Source organism: Oreochromis aureus, linkage group 10 (genome assembly GCF_013358895.1).
Source record: "Oreochromis aureus strain Israel breed Guangdong linkage group 10, ZZ_aureus, whole genome shotgun sequence".
In the NCBI taxonomy this organism is placed as follows: Eukaryota; Metazoa; Chordata; class Actinopteri; order Cichliformes; family Cichlidae; genus Oreochromis; species Oreochromis aureus.
The window spans coordinates 963,203-981,869 of NC_052951.1; the positions used below are offsets into that span (position 1 = coordinate 963,203).

At 42.9% G+C, this 18,667-nt stretch overlaps 1 protein-coding gene across 2 annotated transcripts in view; it reads left to right on the forward strand.

Annotated features, from left to right (window-relative positions):
• Nucleotides 1-18,667, forward strand: part of hlcs (holocarboxylase synthetase (biotin-(proprionyl-CoA-carboxylase (ATP-hydrolysing)) ligase)) — a 50,667-nt gene that overhangs the window by 20,123 nt on the left and 11,877 nt on the right. For both annotated transcript variants that reach the window (XM_031758979.2, XM_039618128.1), the window contains exons 6-7: nucleotides 2,470-2,750; nucleotides 18,317-18,384. In XM_031758979.2, the coding sequence (XP_031614839.2) occupies nucleotides 2,470-2,750; nucleotides 18,317-18,384 (349 nt within the window). The remainder of the gene's footprint in view (nucleotides 1-2,469; nucleotides 2,751-18,316; nucleotides 18,385-18,667) is intronic.

Below are 18,667 nucleotides of genomic sequence, written 5' to 3' on the forward strand. Positions count from 1 at the left end.
CTGGATGATATCAAGACGAGATTATATTCATTTATAAAGCACAGCAACTATCACCTCAAGGCACTTTTTATTGTAGATTTAAAAACCCTGCAGTAATAAAGAGAAAAGCCCAACCATCAGACCGAACCCCTGTGAGCAGGCACTTGGCAACAGTGGGAAGGAAAAACTGCCTTTTAACATGAAGGAACCTCCAGCAGAACTAGTCTCGACCATCATTCTCTGGCTCTGCAGGTGGTGGTTGAAGCTTTCCTTGCAGACAGGGCAGGAGAAGACGACCTTAGTGATAGATGTAGCGATACTGAATGAGTGCAACGTCAGGACGAAGGGAAGAACAGAGGGCTGAGAGAAGAGCTCGAGAAGATGTGGAGGGTGAAGGTAACAGTGGTCCCCGTGGTAATCGGAGCACTCGGTGCAGTGACTCCCCAAACTAGGCAAGCGGTGGTGTCTCGTTCACTCGTGGCATACAGCTTGATGTCATCCATGTAGAGGGAGGTGATTGACGTTCTCACTTGAGGGGGTTGGGCCTGTGCAGAACAGCAGTGTGGACAAAGCATCTCCTTAGTAGATCTGCACTTGATGGTGACTTGTGCCCTTCTGGGTGTGGCTGATCCATTAGGAGCTGGTTCATTTGTGCTGCCAGACGCTCGTGAAGTTCAGTCAGCTTCTTCAGCCATTAGGCGTGAACCATGTCGGGCCCTGGTGCTGTCTAGCTCTTCATACTGGAGACCCTTTCTTGGATATCTGCCACTGTGATGGTTACTGGACCCTGTTCAGGGAGGTTGCTGTGGTCTGCCCTCAGATCCACTAGCCACTGAGCATTGCTATTATGGGTTGCGTCCTTCTCCCATATGCTTTTCCAGTATTGGTCCGTCTCCAGCCTTGGTGGTGCTGTTCTCCTGCTACTGAGAGTACACCTTGGCTGGTTCTGTGGAGAACAGCTGGTTTATTCTCCTGCCTTCTATCTCTCTGGTGTACCTCTTCAAGCAGCTGGCCAAGGCTGTGAGTCTTTGCTGTACTTCTTAGGCACCTTCTTCATTACACCTTTCTGCAGCTCTGATAGTTGGCTAACCTCCCTCCATGCTTTCTTGAGCTTGGCCTCTAGTCTCCTTCTCCATGGAGGGAACTGCTCCTTGTGGCTGTTAATCTTGTAGCCAAGCATCTCACTGATCACTGCTGCCATAGTGTAGATCAGCTGGTTATGGTCGGTAATGGTCGCAGTAGGTATTAAAAACTAGTGAAAGTTTTGGTGCTAGTAAACTATGATGAGACAGGCTAATAATAACCTAAATAAGGCATTTCAACAAAACTTTGTATATATATTATTCTAAATTTAGATGTGAAGAGTTTTAACTATAAAAATACATTTTCTCCTTTTAATAACTATTTAATTAAAATGTACTGATCAGTCTAACACTCACTTGTTCTCATGGACTTCATCAATAGGCACACTGTTAAACTGTAAAACCTGTAAAAGTGCACTCTTGTCTTTCTTCTTCTATTCTTTACTGATTGTAAATTCTTCGTGGAACACTGTACCCCATTCATATCTGAAATTGTCCTCTTTATTTTTTCAGCTTTTTCAAATAATCCCTCATGCATAACAATCCAACTGAAATGAAACCGTAACATTTGATTTTTTTTTTTTTCAAATCCAGCAACTCAAATCCCAAAGTCCAGCAATACAGCACCAGCCATTTTCATTTATTCTGTGTTTCCTAAACAATCATCTGTAGCTGCAGGACATGCCTCCCTGTAAGGATGTTCAATTCAGTCACAAAAATAAAATTTCCCTCCTCTTATTGAAGACAAGTAGCAAACTTATTGGACACCTGTCCACTATAACATTGTTTACTGGTTTTTCACAGTGGAACTATTTTACCAGTTTTCTGGGCTTGTTGGTATTTTCTTTCAATAGAGCTTCAGTGTATTTGAATGTGGCAAATGGTCGCAGTCAAGCCAGTCAACACCTCGAGGCTTATTTTCCACAAGTGTAAATTTATTATAATATTATAAGGCAATTATTTACCAGGTTAAAATTAAAAATACTATTTTTATCCGTGGTTTTGTTCTTCAAGATTTGATTTTTAATTAAATATTAGGGAGACTTTATGTTTTATCCTTTAATTTGTCACCAATCTGTAAACTGTCATTTAAAGCTAAGGTAGCATCCATCTAGATGTCTTTCTTACACCGTTTCATAAATAATATAGCCAAATAAATATAGAATGGTCATTCATACAAACGCTGGCTCCATAGCAGTAGTAAAAAAAAATCAAAAAAAAATCAGACTTTTGTAAAACCGCATTTGTTTCCTAGAATCAGAGTCAACTCTGTCGCTTAAACACACTTCTCAACTTAAAACGGACCTGAACAATTTAAAAGATATACCACTGTGCTTGTGCAGTTTAAACTACTGACAGTCTGTAAAATAAAACCAAACTGATGTCCTCTCTTCTGTATTCAACACAGGAGGCCAAGGCCAGATTCCTGAAATGGCTCCAGGCTCATGTAGAACACAACGGTGTCCTTACGTTGTCCAAGGCCTCCCTTGTCGTGACGTCTGGTTCAGACCTTCAGGATGCTCTTTTGCTGCCTAAAGGCTCTGTGGCCCTGGTCACTAATTCTGCAGAGTCGCAGAGCTGGGCCCACTTTAGTATGGAGACCTACAGCAAGAACCTGAAGACCAAGCTGCTGGGTCACACTGTTCTGTTTGCCGAAGTTGTCACTTCTACCATGGATCTATTAGAAGGGTAACACATGTTTCTAAGAATCTGTTTAATGTTTGAAATGTGGACTTGGGCCAGCAGGAGTTTATTCTAACAAGGAAATGTCCAAGTAGCTCTGAGATGAGACTGCGGCAGTATGGGCCGACAAAGCTGTAGCTTTACACCAGGGGTGGGGAACTCCAGGCCTCGAGGGCCAGTGTCCTGCAGGTTTTAGATCTCACCCTGGGTCAACACACCTGAATCAAATTATTAGTTCATTACCAGGCCTCTGGAGAACTTGAGGAGGTCATTTAGGCATTTTAAATCAGGTGTGTTGGATCAAGGACACGTCTAAAACCTGCAGGACACCAGCCCTCGAGGCCTGGAGTTGCCCACCCCTGCTTTACACCGTATCATTCACTGCATTTGGCTTCAAATGGGTGAAATAACAAGCTGATCTTATTTAGAATACTCGAGACCTAAAAGTACAAACTATGGAGTTGCATTATGTGTAAAGTCTTCTCCGGCACATCCTAGAGATCCATCTTGATGGAGGCAACGTCCAGCCAGTCCATGTGTTATAATGTGTCATGCTCCCTGACCTGTCCTTTCACAGGATGAGCCTGATAAATCCTGCCAGTGACCATAACACTGCCCTACAGGTCAGCTGTCCAAGATCTTGTTCTTTATCCTGTTATGTCCATCAGTGTGGAACAGGCTAAATCTAGACTCATCACACCACATGAGTTTTTGCCACGGCCCAGTCGTTATGCGCCCCAGCAAACTGAAATTTGTTTCCAATAAGTCTTACTGATAGTTTTTGTACGGCAGTACAACAGTTCGGTCTTTGTCCCTTGAGTTCTCGGCACATAGCTTTGAGTCCTGTATCAAGGTGTTTCCAGGTATTATTGCATTGGACATTTCTTAACTCGTATTTAGTAGAGTCGGTTTCTTTCTTTGCTTGATGCAGGCCAGTAATTTGACCCATCTGAAACAGCTCAACATTTTTCCACTAACAGGTTTTCCATGAAAACATGTTGGGTTGTTTAAGGAATGAGAAGTTGCTCATTTCCTTGTTTGGATAAATCCAAACAAAACATACTACAAGAATTAGTAGTTCTTATTAATTTGCTTGGTTAACTCCAGCTGGTGACTTGTTTTGGGGCTGGGCAATGTTGGCCATGATAATGTAAATGAAGTGCTAGTTGGGGCACCTTCATTCATTAAATGTTAATAAATAGGCAAATGAAGCAGAAAAATATTATCACAGCGGTTGCTGGAAATTCATATACAAGCTCGTATGTGGAAAGTGAGATCAGGTCTGTACATGGAAATTCAAACATGGTTTGAAAATCTTTTCTTGTTACTGAGCCTGGAGTGATTTACAAACACATCAATCCCAGAGAAATCCGTGGTAAGGGTTAGGGTTGTCTTTTTTGGCTAAATTGGTAAATAGATTTCAGGGTACGTTGATGCACAAATCTGCATATTTGAGAGAAAATGGGTATTTCTTCCAACCTCGCTTAGAATTCTTGATGGCAAACCCAAATTTTCAGGAGCAAGTAGTCATAGAAAGTACAGAACCTTTAGATTACATTTTAAATCACAAAAACTAATAAAAATACCTTCTGGTCCCTAGGAGGTCATGAAATTTATGTCAATACAATATCAGAGGAACACCAACACATCACGCATTTGTTATTATGTCTATTCATTGTCTTTTTTTCATGCTTGGGGCTGTAGTCTATCCCAGCTGTCAGATAAACAGCTGGGATAGATAGGGGCAATCGTGGCTCAAGAGTTGGGCGTTCGCCTTGTAATCGGAAGGTTGCCGGTTCGAGCCCCGGCTTGGACAGTCTCGGTCGTTGTGTCCTTGGGCAAGACACTTCACCCGTTGCCTACTGGTGGTGGTCAGAGGGCCCGGTGGCGCCAGTGTCCGGCAGCCTCGCCTCTGTCAGTGCGCCCCAGGGTGGCTGTGGCTACAATGTAGCTGCCATCACCAGTGTGTGAATGTGTGTGTGAATGGGTGGATGACTGGATATGTAAAGCGCTTTGGGGTCCTTAGGGACTAGTAAAGTGCTATATAAATACAGGCCATTTACCATTTATCTGACACAAATTTAGTCAAAATGTAGAAAAAATGTGTGAAAACCTAATAACTTCTTTTTACATGTCCAAGCCTAATAGGCATTAAGAGGGTAAGTAGCAGCCAGAAATCAGATGTGCTAATTGCTAATCAAATGCATTAATTGATTATCATCAGTTTGAGCACTGCTATTGTTAGGAAAAATATATTTTCTAGCGCTTCTTTGCTGTGTATTTTGCAGGAGCAGGAGTTTGGGCAGTTTGCTGGTCTCGAGCGAGGTGTGTTAACACATTGACAAGGAGGAAGAAGGCCAGCAATGATCTTAAAAAGTAACTCTCTTCTGGGAAGGGATAGAAGGCCATTTGTAAACAATCTACAAACAATCTTTGTAAACATCCCACCGATGTCACCCTAATCTCAGACCATGAAACACTCAGAGAACATCTCAGACTCTACAGGTATCAGGTAGCATATTAAAGTTTATTATAGTACCATTAGAGAAAGATTTAACAAGTTGGGCTTGTTTGAAAGGGTTGAAAGCCTCTTCTCTGTAAAAAGAACAACACCACAGCTTAGGCTCACAAAGTTGCACCTGAACGAACGACCATACTTCTGTACCAATGTCCTTTGGATGGACGAGACCAAATATGAGATGTTTGAGCGTAACGCACAGTAGCACATTTGGTGGAAACCAAACAGCGTACCAGCACAAACACCAATGGTGTCAGTGGTGAGCACAGTGATAGAACGATGATGGTTGACCTTGTTTTGCAGCCAGAGGGCCTGGGCACCTTGCAGTTATTGGGTTGGCCGTGAAGCTGTTTGTATACCAAAGTGTTTTGAGTCTAATGTAAGGCCATGTGTTTGACAGTGAAAGACTGGCCAAAATTGGTTCATGCAGCAGAAAAATAATACCAAGGATGGCAGCAAATCTCCCGCTGAATGGCTGAAACAGAAAAGAATCGAGGTGTTGTAATGGCCCAGTCAGTGTTCAGACCTCAGCCTGGATGAAATGCTGGGGCCTTAGAGGTTAAGTTCATTTACAAATGCCTGTGAACCTCAATTAACTGAACCAGCAGCATAAAGACGGCAGGGGGCAGTCATGTGGGGAAGAGGGGAAAAAAAAAAAAAAAAAAAAAGGTAAATGGCCTGTATTTGTATAGCACTTTACTTTGTCCCTATGGACCCCAAAGTGCTTTACACTACATTCAGTCATCCACCCATTCACACACTGGTGATGGCAAACTACATTGTAGCCACAGCCACCCTGGGGCGCACTGACAGAGGCGAGGCTGCCGGACACTGGCGCCACCAGGCCCTCTGACCACCACCAGTAGGCAACGGGTCTTGCCCAAGGACACAACGACCGAGACTGTCAGAGCCGGGGCTCGAACCGGCAACCTTCCGATTACAAGACAAACTGCCAACTCTTGAGCCACGAAAGACTGTTGTTGTACAGAACATGATTACTTCAAGTTATTTCTGCTTCAGGTGGTTCATACACGGGTTCTGCATTTGGCTGAACTTTTAAGTCAATAATGACTTGTGTGTTTTACATCTGAGGTTATATTTAAATAATTTAAGCTTATGCATGAAAGCTTAGAATTAAGACAGTGTACTTCCTTTAAACCAGGGGTGGGCAATCTCAGTCCACGAGGGCCGGTGTCCCTGCAGGTTTTAGATGTGTCCTCGAACCAACACAGCTGATTTAAATGGCTAAATTAGCTCCTCAACATGTCCTGAAGTTCTCCAGAGGCCTGGTAACAAACTAATCGTGTGATTCAGGTGTGTTGACCCAAGGTGAGATCTAAAACCTGCAGGGACACCGGCCCTCGTGGACTGAGATTGCCCACCCCTGCTTTAAACTCTGTGCATGTTTTTTCTGTCATGGTGGTTTTGCACAGAATACACCCATCCAGCTAACATTAAAACCACCAGCTAGTTGTGTGTGTGTGTAGCTCAGTTTGGATGTTGCCTGCAGACATGGGCACTGAAGCTTTGCTGGTGTGCTGTGGGGTGTGCCAGATTGTGGGTGGATTCTCTGTGGATCAGATGTACCTGCAATTCCTGTGTATGCTCAGTCAAACTGAAGTCTGGGGACTTTGGAGGTCAAGATAACACCTTGGGCTCATTGGTTTCTGCAGCACACATGTGGGGGTTTTTGACATGGCAATGAGGCATGTGTTGTTTTTGGACCAAAGATTAGGTGAGTGATACTATCATAGTAATATCAGCATGATTACCAGGACGCAACATGCTATTTGTTTAGAGTTGCCAGTGCTTCCAGTGTTGTGGCTTACTGCTGAAGATCCTGTGAACACAAGTCAAAGCTTTTCACTCGCTCTGTTGTGACCTGACTGAGATTAGGAATCAATCCCTGGCTAACAACACGGCACTAACTGTGCTGACATTTAATATCAGCTGTTATACACTAAAAATACGTCTTATAGTGCAGACAGCTTTATGGAAGGCCCAGACCACCAACCTTGCACATGCATATATGCATGTCATGCATGCATGCAATGCATGTTGAATAAGCAAAGGGATAATGGAGGACAGACCACTGGATGTCACAGTCTCTCCATGATGTTCACTCACTAGCTGGTCAAAGTGCCTCTCTATGAACATTTGACAGCAAACAACGGAAAGAAAAAAGATAAGACAAAGTTTTCAAATGCATGTAGTGTTTTGTACTGGAACCGGGCTGGAACTAATTTAATGCCCAAGTGACCTCACTGGAGCAAAGGCAAGTTGCACCTAATAGACTTCTTTGTCTGCATCCACACATGTGAGTGAAAGTGGCCGTTGAGCGGGTCGATGAGGCAGCAGGTGGGAGCAATTAAAACTGTCATAAAGTTTGAAAAATGGATCGTAGAGCAGCGCTGAGCTGATTGGAACAGACAGTGTTGTCATTAAGGTTATGCAGAAACTAAAGCAGGGTGAATAAGTAGGCCATACAACCCCAAACGTGTTGCTGCAGTTTGATTTCACTGCTAATGTTTGAGTTTCCAGATGTTTCTCTGGAGTGGCCTTGATTAATGTTATTATTAAGGAATGCCTGTTCTATTTCTCCGAGCATTTATGTTTTTTAAGTAGTCGTGATCCTTATTATTTCAACAGAAAACCACTTTTTGAGGGGGGAGAACAGACAGTTTTAAACAGTTGTAGAGAAACATGGGTAAACTGGTCTGGAGCCTCCATTGGTCAGGCTTTCTCCAATTCAACACAGACTGGTGGGGACTTTGTGTTCCTCAAGCTGTTCAACTTTCAGTTACTTTAAAGTAGATCTCAATTAGAAAGCAGTCTCTGCTTATTCAATGGCACATCAGCCGTGTCATTTTGTCTGTTGCATCTGTTCATCTGGTGATAATTTTGCTTTGCCATCAGATGACATGTCGTTTAACTCCCTTTACTAAACCTTAGAGGTTCAGGATTGTCTTCATCTGTGGGCTCATTGGTCCCGAGGTGCTCTGTGTTCAGAACTCTTCTGTGTGCTCAGGTTAAAAAACCACCAAAAAACTCTACATCAACAGTGGATTTTATATCAAACAACCACGACGTGATTGAAGACTTTGAGCTTGAGTTTAATAAGAAGATGTTTACGGATCACAGACATCTTTATGAGGGGCTCAGAGGTCATTGGAAAAAGTAAGAAATTTTAAATATAAGGATTTGTTTCAAGAATTAGATGAATGAAGTGTAGAACCCACTACATCACCAAATACTGCGTTTCCTGCTCGGAGATGTTCTGATAGATCTTTATTACAGCACCTTCAGTTGCTCCTCGTTTTAGGGTCTCTTTGTTGTGATCATGACTTGGCCACTGGAAAAACACCATTTTTCTTTGAGTTGAGACGTGTTACAAATGTGTATGGATTGATACACAAGCTTAAAGTAACAGTTACTTCTGTGTGTCATTTTTGAGGACTCACAAGAGGCCGTAGCTCAGGTAGAGCATCTACTGATCACAGAGCTGCTGGTTTGATCCCTGCCTGCTATAGTTGTATATTCATGTTAGATAGAAAACTCTTCAGTAAGACAAAGCATAGAATAAACTGCTTGTATGAATGGCTGTGAATGAGGTAAGTTGTATATGGTTCTTAGTAGAAAAGCACTGTATAAGAAATCAGTCTGTGTGCTTCAGTCCATACAAAGCAATCCGACTACAATGAAAACAGCTCGAGAAATGCATCTAAACCTGAACAAAAAGTGATCATTTATACAAGTTCAGCTTCACAAATCTTTCAAAAAGCTTCCTGTGCACACAGATGTGTAAAAATACTCATCCCGGTCAAAATGACACATCTGGGCTTCCTCTGTGTCGCTGCCTTTTTTCAAATGAAACAGACGTTTTCTTCTTATTTGGTTCTTTTATAAATAAAGAGAAAATCCCGTCAGCATAGCTTCTCCATAGCTTTTACTTCCCTTTGTTAGGCTACAACTACAATCGTAGTTTCATCAGTCCAGACTGTCAGAAGCTTTTATAGATGGTTTCTGACCTGAGCACTTCAGTCACATCTTTATAGTTTGATCTTCATTAACCTGTGAATTTTATTCAGAATCTTTATGCATATTTATGTTATAATATTAAAAATGGATCAATACCATAATTCTGAATATATTTAGGTGAAGTGTTAGAGCAGCACACAATGTGTTTTTTAATTGTTGCATCGATGAACACAGCTGTAGATGTTGTTTTTCACAGTAAGCTACGTTTTGCTCCTGGACGTAGAATAAATGGAGGATAGAAAATGAGCCTGGCATTAAAAAAGTGAACTTTCATATCCATCATTTATGGTGATGTCATACTTGAAAATTTACCTGGAAGTTTTATCAAGTAAATTGGTAGCAAGAAATCACAATTACTGTTTGCTGCCAGCAGAGTGCTTTACACTCACACTGCACACAGTGTATGCTGTCCACTCTGGAAAAGAACAGTTCATCGATTGACCCCAATTTATCACAAGCATCTGTGAACTTTTGATCACAACTGTATGTTTGTGTGATTCTAAACTGCAAAGGAAGTTTACCTTTCAGACCTCAGCTGTTACCAGGTGGGCCATCAGGTGAGTCATCATCAGGTGAGGGCCACCCTTCCTAGATGTTTCACCTTTTTAATCCAAGGACATCTTTGGGTGGTGCAGCAGCGACAGTTTGATTTATACAGCGACAAATCACAACAACAGTCTCTTCAGGGCGCTTTATATTGTAAGGTAGACCCTACAAAAAAAACCCACAATCATATGACCCCCTATGAGCAAGCACTTTGGCGACAGTGGGAAGGAAAAACTCCCTTTTAACAGGAAGAAACCTCCGGCAGAACCAGGCTCAGGGAGGGGCGGGGCCATCTGCTGCGACCTGCAGCTAGCCCTGAGATCTTTAATTCCTGATGATTTCTTCTAAACAGCAGCCATAACCTCCTGTTCCATGCCCCTTCACCCAAATCCTTTTTTTTTCTTTTTCTTTTTTTGTGCTTGGACCCAGTGACTAAGAGGGCCTGTAGCAGTGGTTGACGGGATTTCCCAGCATGTATCCAACACTTCCACTGTGCTTCAGGTACCTTTTTTGGGCCTTTTTCTGGCTTTATTAGATCAGGATAGTGAAGACTGACAGGAAGACATACGGCAAAGGGCCGCAAGTCCGCTCTCAGCCATACAGCATGTGGTCACCTGAGGTAAACAGGCGCCCCTGTACTTCAGGTATAGGTCATCTCTGGGGCTTGGCAGGGTGTTGTGTCTGAACCTCCCCTCAATCTTGCCTTTTGTCAGCCCAAGGTATCAAGTTATGGTTTTGCTTCCCAGTTTATCCATCTTCTTTTCACCAGCTCTTTTCTCCCGCTGGTTCACCCAGGAACCAGCGGGAGTTACTTCTGTATCCACCACCTCTTTCCTTTCTTTAAAGCTTTTGACCACATCTTGGGGTTGATTCCCGCCCCAGTTCTGACTATTTCCCAATGCTGTAGTTGGCTGATAGCTTGGACAAATACTTGCTCAGCTCTCCATTTGCACCCCTTTTAAATTATGCCTTGGCTGGTTGTATAGTTGGATCAGGTCAGTCTTTAAGCATGAGTCTGACTTCTTCAGGTAAACGGGTATAACTAACTGTTTTTGGATGTGGTTCTTTTCCTTCTCATCCATCCTGTACTGTTGCAGTATTTTTGCACAGCGTCAGAGGTTTGAACGACCCACCACTTGGTCTGTACAGGACACATAGGAGTTACTGAAATAGGCAAACCAGTTGTTTGATGCAGGAAGGCATATAAAAGAAATTAAGCACAAACATAGTCAGCTGTGGAACGCACATGTAGGCATTTTCAAGATCTAACTAAACCACATGGAAATCTAGCTTCCTGCATTTGTAGTTGGTTTTGGTCCCAGGGTATGGCATAGTGTTTGACACAACCAGGGCAAAAACATCTGCTCTGTTCTCCTCACATTGGTAAGTCTGGCTCTCAGTTGGTCCTAGAAAGCTTCACGTCGTCCTTATTGCTCCCATGTACTTACCGGAATACTTTATGGAGGTGTCATCCGCCTTTTATCAGCGTGAGGTTCCTCAGTCTCTCCTTTCTTTTGCTTCAGGCTGCTCATCTTCTCGGGCATTTCTCCTCTCCCTTCTGGTTGCTGGCTCATGGTGTATCCCTTGTGATTGGACTCACTCTCGCTGTTTTGTGGAGATATGGAGATGTTTAGGAGAGGGAGTTTTTAACAAGACTGTTGGCAATATGGTGCCAAGAGAGTAACTGAGTACTGCATCAGGAAGTCAGGAGTGGCAGAGAAGTGAGGGCTGTGGAGAACATGTAGGAGTGACAGGGTGGAGACAAGTGGTCAGAAGGATCGCAGCAAGAGTGAAAGGGAAGGTTTACAAAATGGTAGTGAGATGTGAGGCGTGTATGCTGCGAACAAAGCTCAGCACATCCAGGCTTTCTTTGAATTAGCGAAACCTACGCTGTTTATTTCTGATCATCAGAGCAGTGAAATTGGAACTGGACCCATTGAAACATTAAAGCTTACTGTCCCACAGCGATTCACATACATGTTGTTTGAACATGGTGTGTTCCAGGTTTGTTCTTTAACCGTTAATATTATGAGTTTTTTGCACTGTTCAGGTCATAATCAAAACATGCTGAGCATAGATCGTAAAAAGTAAGAAATACTTGTATGTAGTTCAGACCTGAGTGAATAACAGTCGGTGGTTACAGAGGCGAGAACCTTCCATGTGTGTTTAAAGCAGAGCTGCAGCTGTAGTCTGCTGAAGCTTTCAGACACTGATTTACTTTGTTTGGCTAGCTGAGTATTTTTGCACAGATATATTGTTGTTGTTCCTGATGTTTTATTGTACATGATAAGAAACTTTAGCTTTATGGATTAGTGAGGATATTAAGGGACTGGTCTCTCATTTCTTGCAGGTGTTTGTTTAACAAAAGTTTGAAGAGACGAATTTCAGATATTAGAGTCCTTTGAAGTGACAATGACTGAGCTTTTCTTCTGTCAGAAGGAGGATTATGCGTTGCCACAAATGCTAATTGACACAGACGATCTAAAAGCAAAGTTCCTGCCGGTCAGCGCTGCCTCAAACTGAATAGCTGATGAAAACGCAGGTTTAGCTGCTTGAATGAAGAGTCTTGAAGCTGAGGCTCAATGGCTGGCAGGCTGTGTGTTTGTTCAGGGTATTAATGCTTTGTCTGGCTGTGAGCAGCTAATTATAGTCAGCACTGAGACACAGGACGGTGTTCTCACAAGGTCACCCCACACTGGAATCTCATTGTGTGTCAGTGAGAAGCTTCACACTGCAGTTTCTCTTTTAATTTCACTTTTGAATTTGTTTATAGACTTTTATTAAAGGGAGGGGTGGTCGTGGGAAGATGTTTTCTGGTAGGAAATGACATGAAAGTCTCACTGATATTATGTCACCTTTGTTTCATCTGGCAAAAACTAGTGTAAAAATGTGCTCTTTTATTTACTTGTTCCTCAGCAGTTTGTGAGTGTTAGTTTGACATTTTTTACATTTTAACAAAAGCTTAAAGCTTGCAGTTTTGGGGAAGAATAGAGAGAGATCAGTAGATCGTACGGTCACACTGTAGCCTCTCTGAGTGAGAGACTATCTCTCGAGTCCGTTACATCTTCCACATGTACGGGGTATGACCCCGCTGGGTCATGGTGTGTGGAAACTTCTTTAAGACACTCCAGCTAGACTGGACACGGCCCACAGCTTACGTATAAAACAGCTGCACAGATGTGAAACCGGTGATGGTTTGATTGGAACTCGCTCGGTCTCCGAGTGGCCTGAAGGCAGAGAGAGAGTTTCTCACTCGGAGAACCAAGGTTACAATGTAACCGTATGTTCGCTATCATATCGAGGCTATCTCTCCAGCCCGTTACATCTTCCACATGTACGGACTAACTCTGTAAAACACCAAGCGAGGAGACAGTGCAACCGAACCCAGAGTGAATGTACCAGTGAACTATTTACAAATGTACACACACACACACACACTCGGTCACACACGCTCACTTTCAAGTAGAGCTCAAACCATCACCGGTTTCACATCTGCACAGCTGTTTTATACGTAAGCTGTGGGCCGTTTCCGGGTACTGGCACTGAGCCTGGTTCTGCCGGAGGTTTCTTCCTGTTCAAACTGAGTTTTTCCTTCCTACTTTTGCCAAATGCTTGCTCACAGGGGTTCATCTATTTGTTGGTTTTTTCTGTAAATAAAAGGAGGAGTAAAAGTTTAAAGATAAGATAACTCTTTATTGTCATTGCACAGTCATACGTAGTACAATAGTACAATGAAACTGGAAAACTGTTGTACGTAGTGCCACGTCGGCACTACGTACAACACGACACAGTAACTTAAGTAATAAATAGAACAAGAAGAAGTGAACATGAAAACATGAACTGTTTAACCATTGCAAACCTGCATTGTAAGACTGTGACACTGGAGGAGTTCTAATCAAATCAATATAAAGCGCCTTGAGGCGACTGTTGTTGTTATTTGGCGCTATATAAATAAAATTGAATTAATCAAATCTTCCGCTCGAGCCGTATGCTGTTTCCTGTCAGTATTTTCCTCATAGTTGATTTTTAGTGTGAGTGTTGATGGGATTGGTGGGCATATCAGTAAGCAGTTGGTGTTTTGTTAAGGTTTGTTAACGTGCTGAAGTGTTTATTGGTGGAAAACATGAGAGACTACGAGAGGCCACTCAGCTAGCCTAGAGAGCATAATGATTCTTTTCCTGCTGTGCTGAACTTGATCCCTGTGTCTGCAGCAACACTGACTACATGTTCATGCCTTTGTAAGAACTTGGACATGAAAACCCAAGGGTCCACTTTTTGCTCTTGTATTATATTTCCCCTTATTTTTCAGTCAAAAACTGGCATACATAAATGAAGAGAAGCAGTAGTGGATTTGCACTTGTGGTCATAAAGAGTCAGTTTTCATTGTTCTGTGAAACATATTTTTGAATAACCCAGTTTAAAACCATTGGCTTTGTAAAAAAAATACTGTGAAATTGCAGCCTCCGTAAATAATGTTAGAAAATGGTGTTTTGCTGTTAGAGTCACACAAATAGGAAAATTCTGTGAACAAAAAAAACCCCAACCTTATGAGGTTGTTTTTCCAGTTGTCCACTCACCGTTTGTTTGGACAAGCAATCAAACTTCCAGGCTAACGGTGTGTGTGTGTGTGTGTGTGTGTGTGTGTGTGTGTGTGTGTGTGTGTGTGTGTGTGTGTGTGTGTGTGTGTGTGTGTGTGTGTGTGTGTGTGTGTGTGTGTGTGTGTGTGTGTGTGTGTGTGTGTGTGTGTGTGTGTGTGTGTGTGTGTGTGTGGGACGAGGTCCTGTTTCCTGTGAACAGTACACACTGCACAGCGGCTGTGGTGGAAACAACATGGATTCCTCTTCTGTGGCAACAGGTTAGACCATAAAAATCAAATTGCCCTAGTTGACCTTGCATGCTCTACCTGCAATTATAAAAAATTGGAAGCAGATGCCTAAATGTCCTCAGCGTCGTATTTGGAGAAACATATGGAGGCGTGTTTGACTCAGTCCTGTGCTGGGGACTCCAGTGCAACACAGGCCATCCTGCAGGAAAGATGGTGGCACCAAGAAGCTTGGTGTTCCTTAAAGAAATACTTATCAGGCTCTTTGTGATGATTCTGAACAAAAACAATGGCTGCACTAGTCAGTGATGACAGAAACAGAAATGAGGAGCCACTGGAGGGTCTTTGAGTTTAAGCAGAGGTCAGCTGCAATTAGCTGTTCCCACACAGCGCCACTTAGGTCATGCTTTACACAGTGATGACGAAGGCATGCAAAAGTCCGTTTCATTGATGAAGTCAAAACAGCACCAAACCTGCAGAGGAGGTCAGTTGGTGTGTATGTCCTACACTACTGTGTGTGAAGCACATAGCTGTGCATGGAGCAAATCACCTTCTTTGGTTCATGATTGTAAACTCGTGTCTGTTGCATCCATTTAAAGCATGCAGCAGACACGAGTTTGCAGTGTGTGAGTGCAAAGGAAGATAAACTCCAGACTCTGAAATCAATCTGAAGGTAAAAACTAGCTACGGGTAGAGTCGCGTAGTCCAACATGCTCTTTATGTTCCAGAAACGCGCTCCATTTTGACATGCTGTGTACAGACTGATTTGAATCCCATTCATTTTAAGGCGCTGACTCTAATGGATTATTGAGCATTGCTGGCCTTTCCACACCAGGCAGTCAGCAAAGCAAGGTCGTGGGTGCCTCAGCTGGCCGCTAGTAATGGAGCAGCCCTCTCTCATTGATCACTTCCAATAATGCTATTTGGAAATGATAATTTCTGCTGCTCCAGAGTATAACGGATTAGCTCAATTAATCACATTTACAGATTAGTTTGTCCTCCCTTATTGATCATCCCTTTGTTGCTGCACCAGCATCAATGCAAACACGTTTATCTACTGCAAATCCTTTTTTAAAAATGAGCATTGATGGCAGGAATAATCTTTTCATCTGGGATGTTTTAATCTGGGAAGTAAGTGGTGAGTGTTTGTGGACCTGGGCGGCTGGTGGCAACGTTGGAAGATGCAATAATCTCTGTGTTTGGAAAGTCTTCATCATGTGTGTTTTAGGACACATCCGTGCTTTGGATGGACGTGAAAGCTGTTCAGTAAAAACCAGACTCCACTCTTCTCTTTGTTTGCTGCCTCATAGCTGTGTGTGAAAGATGGCATGTAGCTCCTCATCACAGGACGACTCGGGTGGCAGCCGTTTATCCTCCTGACCTACGGGGTCTGATGGTGACCCCCGCGGCTCGGCTGACGCCTAGACGGAGTGCAGAGCATGCTCCTCCTCTCTGTGTGTCAGATGTGCTGCTTTGTATGTCTTTGTTGTGGTGTTTTTTGAAAGAGTCCCAAAGGTCACAGCGATCATAGATAGCTGATCTCAGTAGTGGGTTTTGATCACATTCCTGCTGTGCTGCTGTTGCATTGGTCAGTAGTGATTAGAGTCGATCAATGGCAGACTATTATCAGAGTATGAGATTTGAGTACGTCATTGTTAGTTTGGTTCAGAGGGTTGTGGTTCGATCCGGAGCTTCTCCAGTCTGCATGTCAAAGTATCCGTGGCAAGACCACATGGCCACCATGCAGTGCGTGCGTGCGTATGTGTGTATGACAGAGTGTCTGATTAAACATGAAAGCGTCTAAGTACAGTAAACACTGAGTTGTGAGGAGGTGAATGTGTGAGGCTTCTGGTAAGAACGTGCTCTGAGCGCTCAGATACTGTAGAATAACTGTTGCAGATCCACAGGGTAAAGTATGGCAGCGGGATTTAACATGAGCCGTTTTTGAGTTTTAAGCTGTCTTTAGACTAGTACGTCCCAACTGCATGCACTGATTCTTATGTAGTGCTTTTCACCCACTGCTTACTATCTAACATTGACACACATTCATAACTGAATTTCATTCAATACGTGCACTCTGCTGTGGTTCAGACTGCAGCAGTGGCGTGTAGCTGTTTAGGTTTGACTGCAGAAAGCACGCTGCTGTCTTGTCTGTTACACTCAGCTCTTCCTGGCTGCAGACAGCCAGCTGGGCCCGCTGTCTCATTCTCCAGAGGCTTCACAGTCAGGGCTGATTCTCTGCTGGTCCCTTCAGAAGGGTCCTGCTCCCACTGATGTTGTCAGTCAGCTAGCAGGACAGCCACTTCGAGCCCTCCCCTCTCTGTGTACTTAGCGAATTATTTGGTGTCATAGTTTAACCATTTCTACTGCAACTTCATTTAAATATAAACACATCTTCTGCATATGTCACAGACTAATACCAGTTTTCAAGACTTTTTAGGAGTGAGCACATGGTGCCTTACCTGTTTTTACCCCTCAGCCTTAAAAGGCTGATTGGCTGTATTCATCACCCAACGGGCGGGTGGGCAGGCAGCACAGACACCCACCTGTTGTGAAGGCAACAACTCAAGAATGAGGCAATGTAGCATTTTGAAACTGACTGAATTTCAATGACCTCCAGCTCAAGGTCAATGTCACAGTTTTCTGAAAATCTTGTGACTGCATTAACTCCAGCATGAGGCGACATTTTTCAGATCACCACTGCAGCGATGACAAAGGGTTTGAAAACCCCTGTGACCCAAACAAACGTGTCTTTAAAACAGGGAAAAAGATTCGGCTACATTCTTCCTCTTTAGTGTCAGCTCATGATATCCAAAAGATATCCTTTCAAGACTGACGTAAATTTTGCTCTTGCTCCTGACCTTCAGTGGACAAAAGCCAGAGGAACAGGGGTGGGGGGTAGGGGGGATTCATATGAGGCCCTGTCACTATTATATCTGTCCTACAACATATATCATAATCACCTGTACCAATGACCTTGGCTATGAGCCTAAAGGCCTATGAATTCATTGCTAACGTAAATTACAGTGGAGGTTACACAGCCTGTTCTCTGTGTAACCTCCACTGTTACTCCAATTTCGGGGACCGCTCATATAAATGATTAGTTAACTTGCGTTATTGGATTTAATCTTTTTGGTCACTGTCCTGGATCTCAGTTTGGAGTGGCCAGGTTGGGAAAAATAAACACATATTTAGTTGGATTTAGTAGAGACTGAATTAAGAGAATTCGTCATTAGTGTGATAAAGAATATCACTTTCACCGAGTGTCTTATAGAAAATGATTAAAGCTATACAACACTCTTTACAGTAAGCTGAAGAAATGTGTCTCTGTGCACAGGCCTGCTGTGGCTCCTCTGCTGTGTTATCCAAAGCAGTTAGAATCAGTACAAACACACCAAGTAACTGTTTCTCTGTAAGAGCGTCACACACATCTGTTCCCAGGATAACACTGGAAGAAGTGTATAGATGAAACTCGCAGGATTGCCCCGTCGAGCAGTCGCATTCGTTAGACGTTCACTGTGTTACTTTTGCTTCCTTGTGAGTAAAATAAACATGTTGGAACTCGCTGCTCTGTGTGTCTCACTTCATAAGAGAATTTTTGAAACATGTCCCACAGAGACACTTTGACACATTTCTGTCTCTCCTCAGGCTGACTGTACACTTACCAAGAGACATGGGTTTAATAGTAGTAGCTACTCAACAAAGCCAGGGAAGAGGTCAGTGCATTTATTTTTTATTTTCATTTTGTACATAGACTACCAGGCCAACGTTTGGACACACCCTCTTATTTAATGTTTTTTCTTTATTTTTACTGCTTCCACATTGTAGATACCAACTGAAGACATCAAATATATGAAGCTAGATATATGGAATAATGTAGCAAAGAGAAAATGTATAAATAACTATGGGAGGACTATATGTCTTATATTTTAGATTCTTCAAAGTAACCCTTTGCTTTGTTCTTAATGACGCTGGGACCACTAGTTGTGTTGTGCAGAC